General features: G+C 31.2%; 1 protein-coding gene across 1 annotated transcript; it reads right to left on the minus strand.

Moving 5' to 3' along the window:
• Window positions 1-1,136: 1,136 nt before the first annotated feature.
• On the minus strand, window positions 1,137-11,674 carry TRIADDRAFT_57138 (uncharacterized protein; the record flags this gene model as incomplete). Its single annotated transcript, XM_002113538.1, has 35 exons — window positions 1,137-1,151; window positions 1,371-1,464; window positions 2,190-2,263; window positions 2,412-2,600; window positions 2,737-2,802; window positions 2,956-3,073; window positions 3,150-3,202; window positions 3,281-3,355; window positions 3,506-3,634; window positions 3,747-3,842; window positions 4,093-4,177; window positions 4,610-4,755; window positions 4,888-4,953; window positions 5,157-5,282; window positions 5,423-5,509; window positions 5,694-5,781; window positions 5,883-5,952; window positions 6,274-6,439; window positions 6,617-6,733; window positions 6,829-6,948; window positions 7,041-7,167; window positions 7,331-7,430; window positions 7,471-7,588; window positions 7,790-7,861; window positions 7,987-8,149; window positions 8,402-8,598; window positions 8,741-8,850; window positions 8,971-9,067; window positions 9,487-9,563; window positions 10,033-10,200; window positions 10,375-10,516; window positions 10,615-10,701; window positions 10,908-10,972; window positions 11,347-11,473; window positions 11,591-11,674. The coding sequence occupies 35 exons, from the start codon at window positions 11,672-11,674 to the stop codon at window positions 1,137-1,139; spliced, it is 3,714 nt and encodes a 1,237-aa protein (XP_002113574.1).
• Between the last annotated feature and the right edge of the window lie 8,774 nt (window positions 11,675-20,448).

Here is a 20,448-nt window from a genome sequence, read left to right on the forward strand (position 1 = left end):
ATTCAGCTGGCCTATTATAGGTAACAGTAATCACTGACAGGTTCCGAAATAGAATCAATGGTACCGGTATTGGATTTTAAAACGGATAGAAATATTTTTTAAACCGTATTGCCACGAAATTAAGAGTACTGTTAGCAGTTATAAATCTCTCGTTCTGTATATCATAATATTGCAAACAGTAGTACTATACATATATTACCGTATGGAACAATATGCAACTTTTGTCAAGATCTAAATACTATAATTTTCCGTTTTGTTCGGTGTAGTCTAACCAGATATTATTTATAAACTACATTGCGACAGAAACATTAAAAATAATATGCGATCGGAGTTAATAGCTTAACCTACAATTTTCAATAATTTCTGTATAGTCAACTAACTTAGAATAACATTCTTTAGGAGTATTATTACTTCCAAAAATGAATAACAAGATTCGGTTAATGTATGCCATTATAGGTTACGTTGGTAAAATTTTCGTTTGCTCCACTAACTTAGCAATTAATTGCCCATTCCTTTTCGCCCTCTTTTATCTCTGTCTTCTTGATCTATCATCATGAATACGTAATAAATATATAGATTAAACTGATTATATCATTGATTTAGTTCCATTTTTAAGTAACTGATCAACAAGGATATGATATGTTGTAGGATTGAATTAATATGATAATTTTAATAATTATAAAATCTATTAAAATTAAATTTTGAATTAACGAAGCACTTGTACAAATAATCTCTCAGTTCATATTTGATGGGATAGATATGCGGTATTTGATTTTCGATCATGATGTTGAAATATTCGCTATATCACTTTTATATTATCAAAAGACATTACCAGCGCAAATGATAAATTCGATTATAGCTTAATCGTGTCTTAGCAATACTTTATACGATAATTTATCCAAAATAAAAGTAAATTGTTAGCTTAACTAGATCAGTTACGAAATCATACACATTAGATCCGAAAATTGCCATAAGGAATCATAAATGCTGTATTTATCAGCATTTATTTTAAAAGTGTTTAGCCACGACAATGCAATACCTGCTCTTTCTTATCATGTTCTAATACTCATGGTATGATAGAGAAACAGATATGATAGCTATTCACTTTAAAGACCATTAAATCAACTATGTCTTGATTATAAATTATGGACCTAGATGATTTTAGTACATTATGTAGGTTTACAGACTGTGTATTACTCACTAGTAAAATTTAACCCTAGAATTTATTAATCAGCTATTGCAGCCTAATAATATAAATGGCTTTTGTCTATTCTCAGTTCTCTTTTAATTGCTAGATATTCCATCTTGAAACATAATTTACTTTTTGGTATGAAATGATTACCGATTACACATGTCTATTAAAGTTTTACCTTACTGATGATATTATCTTGGCATGCCATTCTAATACGTTCTGCTGTAGCAGGACTATTAAATTCGAAACTCTTCGATAAGTTGCGATCCAGCCTTCAATAATTAAATGAAAGAATGATTGGATTGCAACCACGGTACCATGTTATTTCTAAAGTTATGCGAACTATTAGCTCGTTATTCTAACATTAATATTAAACATAAAAATTAACAGTATTTAATTCAAGCGACGAAATTGCTATAAGATAGAAATTACGTATTAAATTAAACGAGCTCAGTATATTTATATCAATAGCTAAATCATATAAAATTTTTTAATTTAAAAATTTGAGTGTTTAGAATTTAACCAGTGTTACAAATCTTCTTTGTAAAAGAAACCGGGTCTTAAACACTATCTTCACTAGTACTTGTGTTCCAAACTAACTTAGGGACCTATCGTAGTTGAACTAACTCTCAGCTACACAAAAAAAACTACTATAAAAGGACTGTTATTTACCAATTCAAAACTTAATCTTGATTTAAAATATAAGTAGTCGTATACTTTTAAATAGTCTGTTAATGTTCTAATTCAATACTGATATAATAACCAACAAGTATTCTACGGCCAATAACGGCACTAATGCTGCAAAACTATCAGATACAACTTCACAGATAGACTATATTACCAAGAAAATATCATTAATGTGCGTATCCGGGTATACGAGTATAAACACTTTCCGCTAAATAAAAACTACAAAATATGATATGCTTAAATTCTACTGGTGTCGTTTGATTATAGGAAAGCTTTTAAATAAATAAATCTATAGAAGATCCAAGTTTACCGGCATGCTTGAACAGCATTTTGGATGGCTAAGAAAACGGACGTTGCTAACGGTAAAGTTGGCTCGCCTATAGCCTATTCTCACAGAATACAGTTCAATCAAATCCAATAAATGTGATTCAGACTAATTGCAATCAACTTTTCATACTCTGCAAGTACTACGATATCAAAAAATACTAATTATTTCATCTGGCAAAGGTAAGTATTAAGAATCACTCCTAACCTTGGATGAATAAATAGCTTTATCGTTAAACGAATTACGAATCAAAGCAACTTGAAATTCTCTTGGTATATCCCTTGCAGTGGGGATTTTATAATTTTCAGGACTATTCATAAGTGGTATACCTTCAGGCGTGTGATATAATTGTTCAATTGTGTATAAACCAATACCTTGTACAAAACCACCTTCCACCTAGAAATAGAAAAGATTTCATCTAGCACAGTTATCATATACGAACAGGATAGTTAAAAATAGTAAATTCTGTTAAATACACATTAGGTTGAGAAAACAGCATTATAGGTAAATGAATGAAATACTAAAGCCGTACCTGACCAATATCGATAGCAGGATTTAAACTTTTTCCTACATCCATCACAATGTCAGTTCGTAAATTCTGATACAAAGGTGATTCATAAACAGTAGTTATAGAATACAATTAATTATGAAGTATATTTGAATAGAAGCAAGGCATCTGATCTAAAAATACTAATATAAATATTTATATCTGAAATTTAAAATAATTCCTCTTTAATGTCCAAACACTGACTTGATGATCGCCAGTCAAGGTATCAATTTCAACTTCGGAAACAGATGCTCCATAAGTATAGTATTTAATACCTCGCCCCGTTTTAGTTTCAAAACTGAACGTGATTGGATTTGGTTCTCTATTCAAGTAATAGAACAACGCCAAGGTAGCGATAGTTAAATCAAGCTAGCATCTCATATATGTATGATACTTACACGAAATATCCTGCAGCCGATAGATTTACACGATTGTAGTATGCCGCAATAATCTTAAATAAAAATCCAGTATAAGAGAAGAGGTAATGATAGAAAAATGTAATAAATTTGTAAATAGGAAAGTTCTGTACCAATTCTACCCAGTTTGCTGTTGGCATTGTGGCACGAATCGGATCAAGTCTCTCCTTTAATTTTTCACAAGCATCCTATAATTACAAATCAATGATAGGATCTTACATATGTATAAACGGAAAGGAGTCTAGTTCTACTCATAATCAAATAAGGTTTAATAGGTTATGAATACGGTACACGAATGTGAGCTGTTTATTATTTTCTATCTAATGATTAGTCTTTACTTTTGTTGCAGCACCATACAAATCCGTAGCCGAAGAGTTAGAAGTTTCAGTAGCATTAGGAATGACAGCAGTACTAGATTCAATTAAATGAATCTTCTCTTTAGGTACGCCAAGTATATGAGAACAAATCTTTAAGAATAGAATATTAACATCAAACCTTGAAAACGAAATCACTTCTAAATTTATATAAATAATTATAATTCTTTTGAGAGCAGTTTAACTTTGATAGTGACGATTTTACCTGAACTAGTTTTGTATTTAAACCTTGACCAATTTCAATTCCTCCGTGAAAGAGTAAAAGTGATCCATCAGTATAAACCTGAATTAAAGCTCCAGCCTAGGATAGAAAATGAGCATTAAAAGGATATACAAGTGTACTATACTGTCGAAGGTATCGTTGAAGCTTTAGTGCTTGGAAGTGGAAAATTTTAGGTATAGTATATCGGCTAAATGATTTTATTAGCAGTTAATCTATTTTAATACAAAAGTATAGGCCTATATCAACCAAAAAGTAAAATTTATACTAATTCATCACCGATACACTATTACTTTATAGGCGTATGTTTGGTTTATAGTTAACGCTATACCTGCTCCATAAATTTAAATCCAAGATAGCCAATCCCAAATGAACTTGGGATGATGGCAATACCCCGCTTTTTAAACCGATTCTTTCTAGATCATCAATAAAACATTACCTTAAGAATTAAGACAAATTAAATAATGGTATTTCTAAATTTTACTGAATTCAGTATTGGTATGTACTATTGAACAGGTAAGATCGTCGAGGGTATTATAAACCACAAATGTGTACTAATTTTAAGCCCGTATCACAGATACATTCCCATAATTGCAATTCGCTCAAATTAATTACAGTTACTAGCCAATCTCAAGTATAATTGATACCTCTCGCTAATTATGCTGAGCATCACTTTAAGCTATATTTTATAAAATAACCATACATTTGCCAACTTTACTTAGTCATTAGATATTTTCCGAAGTAAATCATTTTTACAGGATGAACTTATAGTATATCAGTAGTTATATTAATCTCAAAACCTTTAGGTGGCATCTAACCGGAGTCAAACAAAATAAATTTTATCGTACTTGTTAAATATTTCGATTTGTTGTTTACGATTATCATAATCGCTTCTCTGAATTAATTCATCCCAGACTTTACGAATCTGACAAGTCTCTAGCTTTTGATTAAATGGAGAAACATAACCATCGATATGCAAGCACATTTCTCTAACCTATAAATTGCCGTTTATATATAGATGCAACAACGTAAGAGATCTACGTTATTGTGTATAAAAGATTAAGCGCGAGATTACGGTATAGGTATCTACGAGTATTAGACTACAAAGTTACGCATAGAGTATTACTTTTCTCTGGCTTATTTCACAACGATTGGCTACTTCGGTCATGATTTTTTCCGTTATCCAGATTGCCTAATTATTATGATAAAGCATATATATTTTATTGGGATATTATTTCAATCGGCTAGTAGCAATACTATATTTTATGAATGGCAATTATATTATGATGATAAGACCGACTGGGAAACAATCAATAAATTGAAAATTAATAATTATAGCAATTAATTTTCGATACGAATACATAAGTTTTGCAATAGTATTATTATGAAAGCTACCTGGGGAGCACCAAATCCTCTAAATGCTGTAGTTGATGAAATATTTGTTTGGCAAATAGAACCACTATAATCACAATTTTCAATCATATAAGATCCAAACAATCTGATCATAGAATAGTTCATAACCTAAAGTAAAGGAGCATTAAATAACTTCTTTACATAAAGAAAATATAATTCAGTTCTCTCCGATTTACTCGTTTCCAGGGATACTATAATTCGTAATTTATAGAGGAAAATACTTTTAAAGAGTTATTGCTTAAGCACACCGATAGCGAAAGATCTCTAGAATATCCAGAATTGCTGTACATTCTAATTTGAATCGCTTGAATATGGCCGTCATTATTAAAACCAACCTAAAATAGTTTTAAATTTTGTACAAATTGAAAGAAGAATGCAGACCCGTAGAGCCTTTCTTCTATTGTAATTATAAAATAGATCTTCCAGTATAATAACAGCATATCTATAATTTGATATTTTGTATCTTGGTAATTTCCATATTAATTTAAAAATGAAAATTAGCACGATTCTAATCTATACCTTATATTTTGCTAAATATGGGGCTCTACTGCCTTTAATTGCCATATCAACATGTCTATCAATCATCAATCGGATTGGCCTTTTCAATCTGAAATCAAATAAGCCTTAATTTAGTAATACTAAATGCAAGAGCAAAATCGATGCTGTAAAACATATATGATAGATATAATTAGAATTTATTTCTCATACTTTCTAGCAGCTACGGCTACACCAGCGGATATGGAAGCTATCCTAGTATTCTTACCGCCAAAACTACCGCCTAAAATATTAATGTTAGAATTGTGTTGTTTTAATCCATCAAAAGTTAAAATATTGTATTCATGAAATCTAACTGGTGTCACATAATGAATAAAATAAAACTAACAATATCTCTCCATCTTAAATATGAACTATATTTTTATAAACTTAATCATGTTTTATATTCAGTATATGAAACGCGAACATTTAATATCACATATGCTTTTATTACGCTATTCATAAGAGTACTATGATTAATTGCAAATATATATATCTAAAATCATGTATAGAAGCAACTTTTAACATTCATAGAAATGCATGAAATGCATAATATGCCACACACCTATGCGTTTTATGTGGCAAACTATACAGTTCATAGGTATTGCTAATGTTTCTGAAATAACTGATTGCACCAAATCTAAACACTGGGTAGCAACATGAACATCCAGTTCCATTGCTTCTGCTTTAGGTGTAACAATAACACATTGATTTTCCATGTAAAAGTGCTCCTAAACTCAAAATGAAGAGAAATCGAATTACATGCTCAAAGCCGCATATAACATCTAATCTAAGTGAGAAAATTAATTTCAGGTCTATAAAGCGATCATTAAGCCACATGAGAGAAAGTTAATACCCAAGAAGATAGATAATTCTTTCCGTCGAAAGAGATATTATTATAGCCCTACCTGACCGCCCATTCGGATTTCATCCTCAATAATGTGGTGAGAGTTGAGAAATCCATTCTGTATGTTTCCACTTGTTAGATGAAATGTTTCGAAAATAGATTCTTCTTTAATTGCATCCTGAAATAGGATATGTAACATGATATCGACTTTCATTATCCTGGTATTAATCTATATTTATGATACTTCAAGAATCGACAATTACTCATCATCACCTCAATAGTTAGAATTGCAGGTAGATCTTTATAACTTATTTTAACAAGCTTAACCGCTTCATCGGCAATTTCTTTACTTTCAGCTATAATCATTCCAATCATTTGACCATGTGAGGTTACCTGACATACAGTATATACATATAACCATTGAGACTATAAATTTATGGTCATGTAGAAAGTATTATTATTATGTTGTGGTATTATTAATGAACCTTATCATTTGAGAATATGTATTCATCATTTGCCATTTCTCCATATCGATTTGATCCAGGTACATCTTTTGCCGAAATGTACTCATGAACGCCAGGCAATGAAATTGCTTCATCATAATTAATTGATCTGCCAAGAGAGAGAAATTATATATTAAATTAGATAGACAATTAACATCTGCTATAAATGCACACATCTAATCATTATTTGGCTGTTCAATGTTCGTATACAAAATAAAATCATATTGCGGTGCAATATTAAGACATCAACTTATCTATGAAATTTTACTTACTCTATAATAGCATGAGCTCTTTCGCTTAACACGATACTTGCATGTAATTCATCTAGATTCACCCCCAAGTAACGACAAATAGGCACAGTATTGGTATAACCTCAGAGTACAAACTGATCGACAAAATTACAGAATCTTACTCTTATATTCAGGTATATCCATTAAGTATTGTGCTTCTCCGGTAGTTTGCTGCAATGCCGTGAGATGTACAATAGGTCGCCTTAACGCATCATCCATTACCTGTTTAGGATTGACTTTCTATATGTTTTAAATGATTTTTATGAAAATTAGTTTGTGGCCTCAACCAGTATCTTGCTTAACCTAAAGAATTTATAGGATTGCTACTGAAACAATTTCTAACCCACCATTAGATGAATTAAACACTATATGATAGTTAAAAGGGTGAAAGAATAGCTACAATACGATATTGATCCTGGTTACAGAGCTAGGAATAGTTACTTCGAAAATTTGAATTCCTTTGGAAGGACAGCGACGAATATTAGTTTTCACGCTAGAATCAATATTCGGATCCTGCGACAAGGAATAGTGAAATAATGTAATACATTGCGTTATTATAATGAGAATAAGAGTGTTTTTTAAAGTTGTTTTGATTTATTAAATAATCTCCGGAATAATTATAAGAAATAGCTAGTTACCTCCGCAGAGATCTCTGATAGAACTTGCATAAAAAATTTAAAAAAGAAACTAGCTGCTAAGACTTTCCTGTATTCAGTAGCACCACCTTTGGCAGAGAATGGTAGAGGCAAGTCTTCACCAATTAATGCAATAGCATCTTCAAGCATTGCTAAATTCCACTCCCTATCAATATAAGTAGTATGCAAGTCGCAGGATTGAATTGTACTTAAAATTATTACGATTTTGATCAAATTGTTATCAAAGAATGCCAATAAAACAGGAGAGCTCCATTTAAAGTACTAAAATACTGATCTAGTCAATTTCGAAAGTGCAAGATAATAAACGAAAATTACTCTTAATTCAAGATCTTATTGAAATAGTTCTACCGTTTTTAGAAAATAAGAATAGGAAAAAATTACTAAAATCCAGTCGTACCTTCCAATTAAAGCCGATGATGTCTGCTTTGCTATCAATATCTTTGATCCCATACCCCCGTAAGCTAATGTACAATCTTTAACCAATCCAGGGGTATCGAAAATAGATCTATTCAAAATTACACGTAAGCCAGCATTGACGATAGCAAATGAATTATCGTATCGGCGCGATTGTTTATAACAAAACATATATTCATTCTGATAAAGGAAAAAGAAATAATGGTTATTTGTGAGATTGGATCATTATCATTTGGCTAAGCTGACAAACTGTAGCCTATCTAGTTATATATATACACGTATCATTAAGTTTCACCGTCAACTGAAAGTACAGCAGATATACCTCGGTAGAAAATGGAATTACAATAGAGGTTAAAATTTCTTGAGAAGTTAATTCACATTTTCCATCATTAGTAAAGAATGTATCGTCAATAACAATTTGCTTCTCTGATCCTAATTTTAATTAAGGTAGTTAAAAGCAGATTTAATTACGTGTAAACCAAAAGTTAGGTGTGGACGAAATTCATTAAAGAAATATACCAGGCGATATGATTCAACTAATACGTCTATTACCGTCTAATGATTTTATTCTGAGCTGACATTTAGCTCCGACTAAGATAGTACATAAATCAGATGTTGATCTTGCAGTGACTAGATTCCCAGCTAGGCTCTATACATGATGCATAGAATATATTATTAATAGGAATAGAATCCAATAGTAGCTATATAGCTTTATACGACTACTATTGATTTTTACAGTAATGGAAATTCGATATAGAAAGAGTGATCAACTTAATATTAGCTACTAATATTGCATTTTTCCTAACATGAATATAATATAATATAATACACAATAGCTATGGTTAAAGGTATAATTATAAACACTTATTACCGTTGACTTTAACTAAAATTACAATGTGAATACAGTATAGTAAGAATAATTAATTTGATATTTAGTATGGTACTTGTTATTAATTAAAGATCAAATATAGGGTTTGAATATTGATTCGGTATTAGTATCCTATTAATGTTTATAACCATAACAGAAATTACTTGAATTTGATTAAAATTTGTTCTATTAAGACTTACGGCTACATTTCGAACTTGGCAGCAGCCGATACGCTTTAGCATGGTGATAAATGCACTGAAAATGCGTGTTTTATATTCTATACAAAATGGATATGAAAGTAATACAGTAGTTTTAAATTTAGTTGAATTCTATTCATTGTGAATTACTAATAGAATTTTTACTGAGCGAATACAAAACTGCAATGACAATTTTAAATTTTTACGATATAGTAATAATAGTTATCTAATTCAATAAAAAGGAATCACAACCCATGTTTATAAATGATATCAGCCGACATGGCTATACGTGGATGTAACTTAAAATTGCAATATCATAATTGATATTACATGAAGAACCATTTAGAATATTTTTATGTTTATATAAACTTATAGTGACATGTGTATTAATAATATAATGGACTATTTATAGCCTATAACCATCAGATTCCACTATCCATGACTTGTTATAGATTATGATTTCATAAAATTTCATCAATAATCAATGTTACTATCGTAACAAATATAGTTTAAATTGATATAGTAGAGATTGTATCTATAGATATTGACCTGGTAGTTGTATAATTATTCTTTCTAACTCTTCCATCAAACGCGAAATGGTAACTGAGGAACCAACTAAAACTCCATCGTCTAGTTTTTCAATATTGTTTAATTCGTTGACGTTGGCAGTTGATATCAAAGCATAGTGATTTATACCATGATATTTTGTGTTTATACCTGAGGTAAATGATATGTAAAATAGAGATTAAGTAACAATGAACTCAACGTTAACTTAGTAAAGAATCGGATATTATTGATATTCGAGCAAAATACAACTCTAACTCAAAATCTAGTGATAATAATAATAACATTTTGTGCAAGTTAAAACAAAGTAAGAATTGATCTCCTTACCAATCTCAAGGTGACCACCAACTAATTTACTATTGGGATATTGCTGCTTTACTGATATTAGTTCATCAAATGATATTGAACTAACCCATGTTACTTTATTACCGAAGATAGTTAAATTTGTTGGCGGCTTCTTACCTAATATCTACACGCCAGAAATATTGTATTAAGTATCATATCGTATCCGCAGAATCAGTGAGTATTTGTTAGAGAGTTCTCATTCGCTATCAAGACTACAATTACCAAAAGTTCAGGCGGAAATATTAATTCCTGAGAAGGATCATATAAAGAAAATTCTTGGGGATTGTACAGCTCTGTACTGACAATATCCTTTTGGATTACAAAATTATAAAGAAAAAATATGTTATAAATTTTTAAAGCTTTTTATTCATACCTACACAAGTTCGCACTTGCCTTGTCAAGTTCTGTGTTAACTTTATCTAATTCAATTTTGTTACAGCAATTTTCCTAAAGCACATAATAGACGATTTTTAGTACCTGATTGGGAAGTAAAAACACCGAACACGAATGATTACCTTGCCACAGAATGTTTTACATCCTTCTAAAATTGGTCTATAGCCCGTACATCGACATAAATTACCTACAGAAATAAAACATTCCCATTTCTGAACTACTTAGATACGTATTTGATTAAATCATATGTAGATTTTAAAGAAAGTGACGGCAGAAGAATAAGACTTCCAAGGGCTTTATTCCCTCTTTTAAGCCGCTGCTTTTAGTTCGGAAAGTTAAAATACGTTTTATCATAACTCCTAAGTGGTAAGAGTATATTTCAGCACTTATAATGTCCATTTTTCATGTTAGCTTATGTCAGTAATATACAGAAATAGTCTAATTGTATGGTGAGTCAATAGAATATTTCTTGTAATCCTCGATAACAGCTAGGAAGTTCTTTAACACTTTTCTTACATTCACTTGCCATCAGCAAAAGCCAAAAGTTCTTACAATTCCTACCTTCAAAGGCTAATTCAATTTCTTCTGGTGTTGGCTGTGGGTTATTGCGTAGCAGAGCATACATGGACATGACAAAACCAGGGGTGCAATAACCACATTGGGTGCCATGGACTTTGGCAATACGTTCCTATGAAGACTTTAGTGATCAGCTTTGTAGATACTAATGGGATTTATTATATAAACAGTAACGAAAGCCGTTATACGTTTTTTTAATCCTCACAATGAACTACTTAGTATGGCTTACCTGGATCGGATGCAATTTTGTTTCTGTGCTACCAATACCTTCTACAGTAGTAATTGCTACACCGTCTAGTAAGCAGACAGGCATTAAGCACGAATTCGCGGCATAATGACTACAAAATCGTGCAGCTAAGGAATCCTATTGCACCTAACCATGGGCTAAGTGTATACATTTTAGCTCACAACGAATCACATTTATATAGCAGAATAACTGACTGTATTAATATAAGACTTCATCGTGATTTAGACCATATCATTACTGCTTGCTTTACAAAAAAGACTCGGCAACAAAAATATTGTATATTACGTAAAGACTGATCGAAAACATAGTTCAAGGTACATATTTTACCACGATAGATTAGGATGTGAAAAAGGATACATCACTTTTTGCTGATAGCGATCATATTTGGATATCATAATGGTGCATGCACCGCAACCGCCTTCGCCACAACTCAACTTGGTTCCCGTTAAGTGTACTTTTCCAAGATTGCCAAGTTAAGGATAATTTATCTTTAAGACATACTCAAATACTGAAGAGGTGTATGTGAATAATACGGGTATTATTATTATAACTGTCAGCAAAGAGACGGGAGTTTGCACTAGTATCATTTAATTGGTGAAATTAAGCTACTCAAAATAGTCATTTGCAACATTTACTCGTAAGCAAGTGAGCGTAATAATTCTCTGGATAAGATTTCATCAAAAATTAAAGGTCTAGATTAGTCTAGAAATTGCTAGGACTCAACGCTTATAACAATAATGTGCGAATATTATTATTTCAGATTAGCTATACGTGTATTGAAACAGTATTATTACTTAAACTAGCAGAGAAACCACGGGCTTAGACAAAGATTTATGAACAATTTATAGAAAATCAAATAAGAGATTGTTACCATATTTTACTAGCTGATCATGAAAGATGCAAATATGTTGACTGCTTCTCTGTCTCTAAAATGTAATCAGGATACATTCATCGCGAAGTAGCTGTAAAACGGATTGTTCTGGCTCTATCTTGCTTCGGCAGTACTAGCAACAAAGTCAAAGTTCATTTGATTCATTACTACATTGAGTCATATAAGTGCTACGATTCCTATAATGTTAAGATAGCTCATACGCCCGTAAGTATTAATCAGCATAGAGTGTCTGTGTTGGTTGCTAAAGCCTTTTTAAGTGCGATATCAATTATAACACCACACCTGCTACAGTTTCCTTTGCAGCTTATTTTGCAAATGAAAATATCGCAACTGCAACGTCTTTAGAACAGCTAGATCAATCCTAACCAAGGTCTACGATAGACTAGCAATTTCGACAGATATGTACGAGTATATCGCTAATCTTAGCTCTCGTACCTAAAAGGTCATTTTCTCTACAGTAGACTGCAAAATTTACAAAGCAGTGTAGAGACATCGTTGATACTGGCTCTACTACTCAGAAAAAGGCTAGCGTTAACTAACTTACTTAATAACTCGTGATCATGTAAAAGCATGTTATAAGGTAGTCTCTAACATCGAATCACTTCTATCTCAATTCGAATGCATGATTACATATACACTGAATAGACCACATAATTCATGCTACATAAAGGATAGTCCATGGTAATCCTACCACTTGAAAATAGTTACTGTAGACTGGCGACTTGTTATTCTATAAATTATATATGCCAAATATATAACAACCGTAGGGTAGACTACAAAATTTGGCTACAGCGTAATGTCGTTATTCCTACTTTTATAAATAAAAACGACTAAGTTGCTTTAATCTATCCCTGTTTCATTTTCGACAATTAGTCTACTCGTATATGGTGATTTTCTAATATACTACACTAAAGTAAGCGTTCTCTGTACTTAGAAGTAGTAAAAGTCTCTTCTGAATTGCATTAAAGGCCTATCATCGATATATCCCAGTAATGACCATAGCGATATATCTCAATGCTATATCTTGCTAGTACAGCTAAACATTGATACGTTGTAGTGAGTAGGAGTATGAAATAGAAAAATCGTATCGTTATTTATTAATTTCAATAAATTAATGAATATGTAATACACATCTCAATTTCCTGTTGTAGCATGAAATTACTTCTAGAAGATGGAATGATAGTACATAGGACACCAACCTTTTTGCCGTTAAGGTAAAATAGAATAGTTGTTCTTTTAGTATCCATTGAATATGGTAATGACAATTCTAGTGTCGAACCTAAATATCAGTAGTGATGCGATAGAAAACATTAATTTTTCCTCTGCAATAATTTATCTTTTATTACTGGATCAATTTGGATTACTTTAAAAGTAGTTACGCCACCCGTGTCCCCTACTTCATGCTACGATTATTAATGAGCCTTTCACTATTACCATACTATTTCAACATTTATTAGTACGCTAGCTCAAATCAATCAGGACGCTTATATACTGTAGTACTAATATATTATTTTATCCACAGAAGTGTTATAGCATATTATTCAGTAAATCTCAATACATCTAAATAATTACTAATATTGAATGTATAATGATACACAAGATGATGATGATCGTAAAATGGTAATAGAATCCTTTAATTTATTCCACACCTTTGTTATTACCATGTATAAGTTAGGAGGTGCCTTGCGATTGTTTTGTAGAACTTAATTGAAGTCAATTAAGCAATAATTACGCCAAAATAATGACTAGGTCAGTATCAGCATGTGTAGATATGTGATTCTTATTGGAAGCGATATTATTTTGGAGAGCTTTATCGTACTACCATCACAGCTACCTTCAGCACAAGTTACCTTGTATCCTGTTAAATGCTGCTTTGGAAAATTGATGGTTAAAGAAGTCCTTTCAGGATTTTTAATATTTATTCATACATTAGCAAGATTAAGTGATGCCATGATCGTATGTTACTACACACCGCATTTGGCAAATATTTCTACTGTAGTATAGCTCGCAAATAGCATCAATACAACCTTATGTAGTGAAAGTTGATAATATTCCTTGAGACTGAGGCTATGCCAAAATGGAATGTTCCCATATACTGCTACTAAGCCATCAAGCTGTCTAATTTAAGCAAAAATGATCAAGTTGACTGCAGTACTTTGAAAGAAGCTCAACTGTTCAGCTGTAGTAAGATAATAGTAAATATTGATGGCATATGCCTCCAATAAGTATTGTAAGAATATAACCATTACGAAAGAACTGCAACAAGGATTTTTAGGTTAAAATTGAGTCATATAGGATAATGGTAAGAGTCAATAAATTTTCAATTACTTATAGCCGCAAATAAATTTTATTCCAAACTCTATTTCTTAAGTTAGTCATGGTCCTACCAAATTGACTGTTGCATACGTGTATATTAAAGCATACGAGTACATATTACCAAAGTTAGTACTACTCGTGAGAGGGTTAGGAGATATATAACTACAGTCTAACATATCGATAATAGGATAATTTACTCTCATTTCGAACAATGTGAAAAAAAGTTTTCTCGACGTTTTAACCCTCTCAAATATTTAAATTGATCTTATTCAGATGATTGAGTTTAAAACCAGAGAAAAAGCCGGGAACAGACTGCACCTTTAGCTCCGCAGAAAGTAGCAGGATTACCCGATTTTCTAGCCAATATGCAGAGGAAAATGCTAAAACTATTGTAGAAATTATACCGCGAGTCTACTATCAGGTTTGTCCTCCCTGACATTAACCTAAAGTGCGACTCTCAATACTGATGACCTCCTATCGTTAGAAGGAACAGTAACACCACTAGACTCTCTTAGACATAACTGAACCCAAACTTTATTGAAAAGTCAGTCAATTTATAATGAATGGATATAAACATTAATAATTAGTTTATAGAAGCTATGCAGTTATCTATTAAAAAATATGTAAAACATCATAGATAACGGTAGGTAAATACATTGATAGAAAAGTGAAGTATCTGTCCTTTTTTCTCACTTTCTTGATAACCTGCTCCTAGTTGGATCTCTTTTGAAGTTATTAAGCCCTAATACAAACCAAAGTTCATGTCTAATCAACGTCTGTGGCTGTTTTCATTCTCCTATCCATTATAACGCACTTCAAAGCAGAATAGCCAATACAGTCAGCTTGCTAAGCTTTTCTACACATTAAACTGCTCTAATGTGATAAAATGATGCTGCTGTTTGTAAACCTTAGCCTATTTTAATGTATAAATGATGGACACTTTATTTTTTCACTATCTGATACAAATAGCTAATTTCATAACATCAATGCTCAAATAACTTTAATTCACGATTTTTATTAAAATATCTATTCTTTTTTCTCACTTTCTTGATAACCTGCTTCTGTTCGATTCTCATTTAAAGTTATTAAGCCCTAATATGGACTAAAATTCATGTCTAATAAATTAATTAGACTGTTTGTTTTCCTTCTGCTATCAATTATAGCGCACTTCTAAGCAGAATAGCCAATACAGCCAGGCCGCTAAGCTTTTCTACGTGGAAAGCTGCTATTGCTTGTAAACCTTAGCCAATTTTCAATGTGAAAATAATTGACATTCTTCGATTCGCAACAGTCTTACAAAAGTAGACATTAAAATTTCCACATTACGTTTCTAATAAGGCTGAATTGAAGGTAAAGCAATTCGATCGCAACTTCAACGCGAAAGGTTGATTTTGTTAGGCTACCGGTACCAACGTCTCGGATTAAACTCTACTCTATCTATTTTGATTAACTCAATATACAATACAGATTCATCTATTGTAGCGTAAATGTAAGAGATGGCGCTGTTACTAAGGCAGACGTAAGTTAATTATTGCATAATTCAATTTATAATTTAATCGATATTGACAGCCGTTATCAAATATGAAATTATTTGATTTCTGTGGATATAAGGTTGGATAACGTGTTGTGAATGCAATTAGTTGTCTACTTGTTGCCAGATACGATGATTTGATTCGTTACTAGGATAATAAAATAAATATATAGCGTATGTCCTGCCGGTAATAAGTGAATATTTTTCATGTCTGGCAGTTATTGGCGGATCGGACGAAATAATAGCATTCATTATCTAGTTAATTGTCAAGGTACAAGCTAAACATTATAGAGAGAACAATCATGTGGAACTATGTCTATCCTAATAATTAACCGCTATAGTTTAAAAACATGATTTAGAGGATGAAATTAAATGAACTGAAAATATGTCATGATAGTTATTCTATGCATTTATATCCAATGTTAACAATCTATCATCATGGTGATCTCTATTATTGGATTATAATCAGCCATTCAAAGCTATTAGAAAGCCTGAAATAATTATCTTAACTAATTTATCATAACAATACTATTCAAAAAGAATAGATTTTAATGGAATTTAATCGATTGTTATCTATGTTTACGATCAGTCGTAACAGTGGTGAATAGTAGTCGTAGGGGTAACGCCATGATGACTGTTGAAATTTTTGCATATTCAAGAATAATAAAGATGAGTAATAGAGCAATTGACTTGGCAGTTTCAATTGCGGTTAATTAGAAAAATATCCACAACTAGCCAGCCTTACGAAAGTTCTATGTCAACTTGATGATAGGTAAGTCTTGATTATTTTATATTCAAGTGCAAGCAAATTAAATTGATTTCATAATACGGTAACTGACGGATCTCCTCATTCGCTCAAGTTTATTCTTTTGATCTCACTTTTTTCTCTCAAGTTAAAATAAACATGTGTTTTAATGACAGAATTGAGGCACAGAGCTACGGCATAAAATCGTGGGTAGATACCCATTTCAACTTAATCCATTTACTATACCATTCTTTTGAAGGTTTTAACTCTCTTCAGATTATGACGATTTGATTCACTAATGATTATGATTTTATAAATTTTTAACTGAAAACGATCGCTGACTGTAGTCGTTATTGGTTATTCTCTTGATGTTACAACGACGATTTGAATTGATCGCCCCTTACATGCTTTAAAAAATCAACGACTAATTGCACCATTCCCTTAAACATAACGGAATTTATATCGTAGTTGTAACAACTGTTTAGTCCAATCTAGACGAAACCAATGACTGATAGTATGCATATACCACTCTTTATGCAATGGTAAATGCTTTTCAGTTTAATCTTCGCCATTAAATTAATTCTTCTTGATGATATTAAATTGTGGTTCTCTACACTATTGGTTGCCTTTTAAAGCATTTTTACAATTTACTTCAAAGTAAAGTTATGACTTTGGTTCTAATTTCCAAAGTAAAATGCCATTGTACAGATACTTAAAACCAACTCTCGCTTTATTCTCCAAAACGAGACGTGAACAAGCGTAAATAAAGCAAAGAATGAACTTTAATTTTGACCTACTTTAAATTTCTAACTGTTTTTAGTCTGAACGCAAGGACTCATGATATAAGCTTTGATAATGTAATGATAGTGATCAATTAATTATTACTCATAACTATGACTCCATTTTCCTGCTAATAAACTAATACTATACCCAAAGCTCCAAAACGCGTACTAGTAGGATCAATTGCATCAAGCGATACTGTTTCCATGATCGTATTTCACTACACCTTCAACTAATCATCTTGATATTTACTTAACAAAGTAGAATACTGAAGTAATTTCCTAACTATGACTTCATTTTCCTGCCAAAAAATTAATACCATAGCCAAAGCTCGAAAATGCATTAGTATGATAAACTGTATATTGCAACATCGTGTTCATGATCGTATTTCGCAACAGTTTCAACTAAACGTCTAGATATTTACTCAAGAAAATAGAGATACTGAAGTAGTTTCTCATCCATAGAAGGAAGTTATCACGAGCTACTATTAAGTAAACAACTTATCTTGAATATATTCTTACAAATTGAGTTTATAGCGTAAGTGCTATACAATATCTACCTCTCAGGTTGAATCAATTTACTATAAGTAATTTCAAATGAGCTAATATATTTACTACAACATTTTTGTCGATTCTGTCATTATACTGGGAACGAATTGGAGTTCTTTTATTCTTTCTTTTTATAAGAAAATTTTTCTGCAATCAATTTATATTCGTGATAATGTAGATAATGCTGTTAAGCAAATAATTTATCTTATATAATATTCTTATAAATTGAGCTTATACCGTAAGTGCTATAAAATATCTGCCTGTTAGCTTAAATCTATTTGTTACAAGTGATTTATTTAAAGTTAGCTAATACTTTGAATACGTTTATACCTGTTTTTACCATCATTATGCGAGCAAATTGGAGTTTTTCATTCTTTCTAAAATCAGTTTGTCTGTATTCAGTTGACGCTTCGTGATAATATGGAAAATTATTTCCGAGAAGTTGAGTAATGGAAAGCACTACAGAAAAACTTTAAAGAGAAGTTTGACTATTCGTATCGATTAGTGCCTTGTTAAAATATTTTTTGTCAGCTTGTTTCACTGTTTCAAAGTCAATCAATAAGCTCTACTTTAAAATATAATGTAGGGATTAAGCAATAGTACTTTCGTCAGTGCAATGTTACAAGTGTTGCAGTTTCTATCAATTCTACCATACGTTGATCGATTCGCGTTTGCTTTACAACAGTGGATCTAATATTGAATAGCGAAGATAATCTGTTTTTCTAGTTTTCGATTTTATCCTCCTTTCCTTATATTTGTACATACTCGTAAATGTATAGTTAATATGGTATCACTACAAACTCTAACATGAGGTGAGGTGATGACAATTATTTATGTACGAATTTGTGTTAAAATTTAGCTTTTGTCAGGATTCCAGCGTCATCTACTGTATTTTTTCAATGCAGCTCTTGCTACGTAACTTTAATCTTATAAGCATATTCAATGAAGTCCTAATAAATTATACACAGCCCAGGCACATTGCATTAAATAAATTCCCTTCTCCTATCATATTAAGCGAACTAAACAAATAATGTCCTTTCTATTAAAATAGCATTGATGATAAATTTAAGCAAATATTAATTTTTTTCACGAGAACATGTTCTAGTAAAAGCTAACACTGACAGCATGCATATTATGTATTCTTTTTCCATTTCTACTATACACGGGTAGTAAGAATGCACCAATTATCAAGGTGATCGTTCAGAAATTACCAGATAAAAAATTGCCCTAATAGCTACCTTTTAATAATAAGCGATAAGATAAATTCTCTTTAATCTATACTACAGTTCAGCCTATAAACATAAATGAGAATAAATTATCCACTTAATGTTCCGGATGACTAATTTTTCTCTTTGTAATGATCAGGTGAACATCCTTATTATTTTCTGCATCTTCTTTTATTACACTTTCAGTGGTCAATATAACTAAATCTCAGACTATATGACTTAATTAATAGCTAATAGTAGCCTTATACTAGTAACTTTTAGTCTTTTATTCTTATATTTAATTTAAAGTGTTGTTAATTTGTATGCTACTATGCTACTTAATACAATAAACTCCCTATATGGCGATCACTGTTTTCTTTTATCTTGTAAAAATATCAATTCAATATCGACGATTTTGGCTACACATGACTTTGTGAAATATAGACATATTTTTCGGTCAAATTTCCAAAACGCTATTCTCTATCCTATAAATTGCCTTCGTACAGAGATAGTTTAAAAATATTAATTTTACTCTTCAATCCATAACAAAAACTTTAAATTATTTCAATATGAATATTATCTAATAGATCTAAAGGTAAATTAGTAAATCACTAAAGAAATTATTCATCACGACGATTTTAGTTATATGATTCCGTATAATATAGATATAGCTTTTAGTAAATTATCCAAAATGCTATCCTCTATCTTACAAATTAATACAAATTGCTATCCTACGGAGTCAATTTAAAATATTGAATATAATTTTCAATCCATATGTCATAGTCATCAAAATAACTTAGATATGGATGTGTAGTTTATGATA

The sequence above is a fragment of the Trichoplax adhaerens genome, genomic scaffold (assembly GCF_000150275.1).
Source record: "Trichoplax adhaerens TRIADscaffold_6 genomic scaffold, whole genome shotgun sequence".
Taxonomy (NCBI): domain Eukaryota; kingdom Metazoa; phylum Placozoa; class Uniplacotomia; order Trichoplacea; family Trichoplacidae; genus Trichoplax; species Trichoplax adhaerens.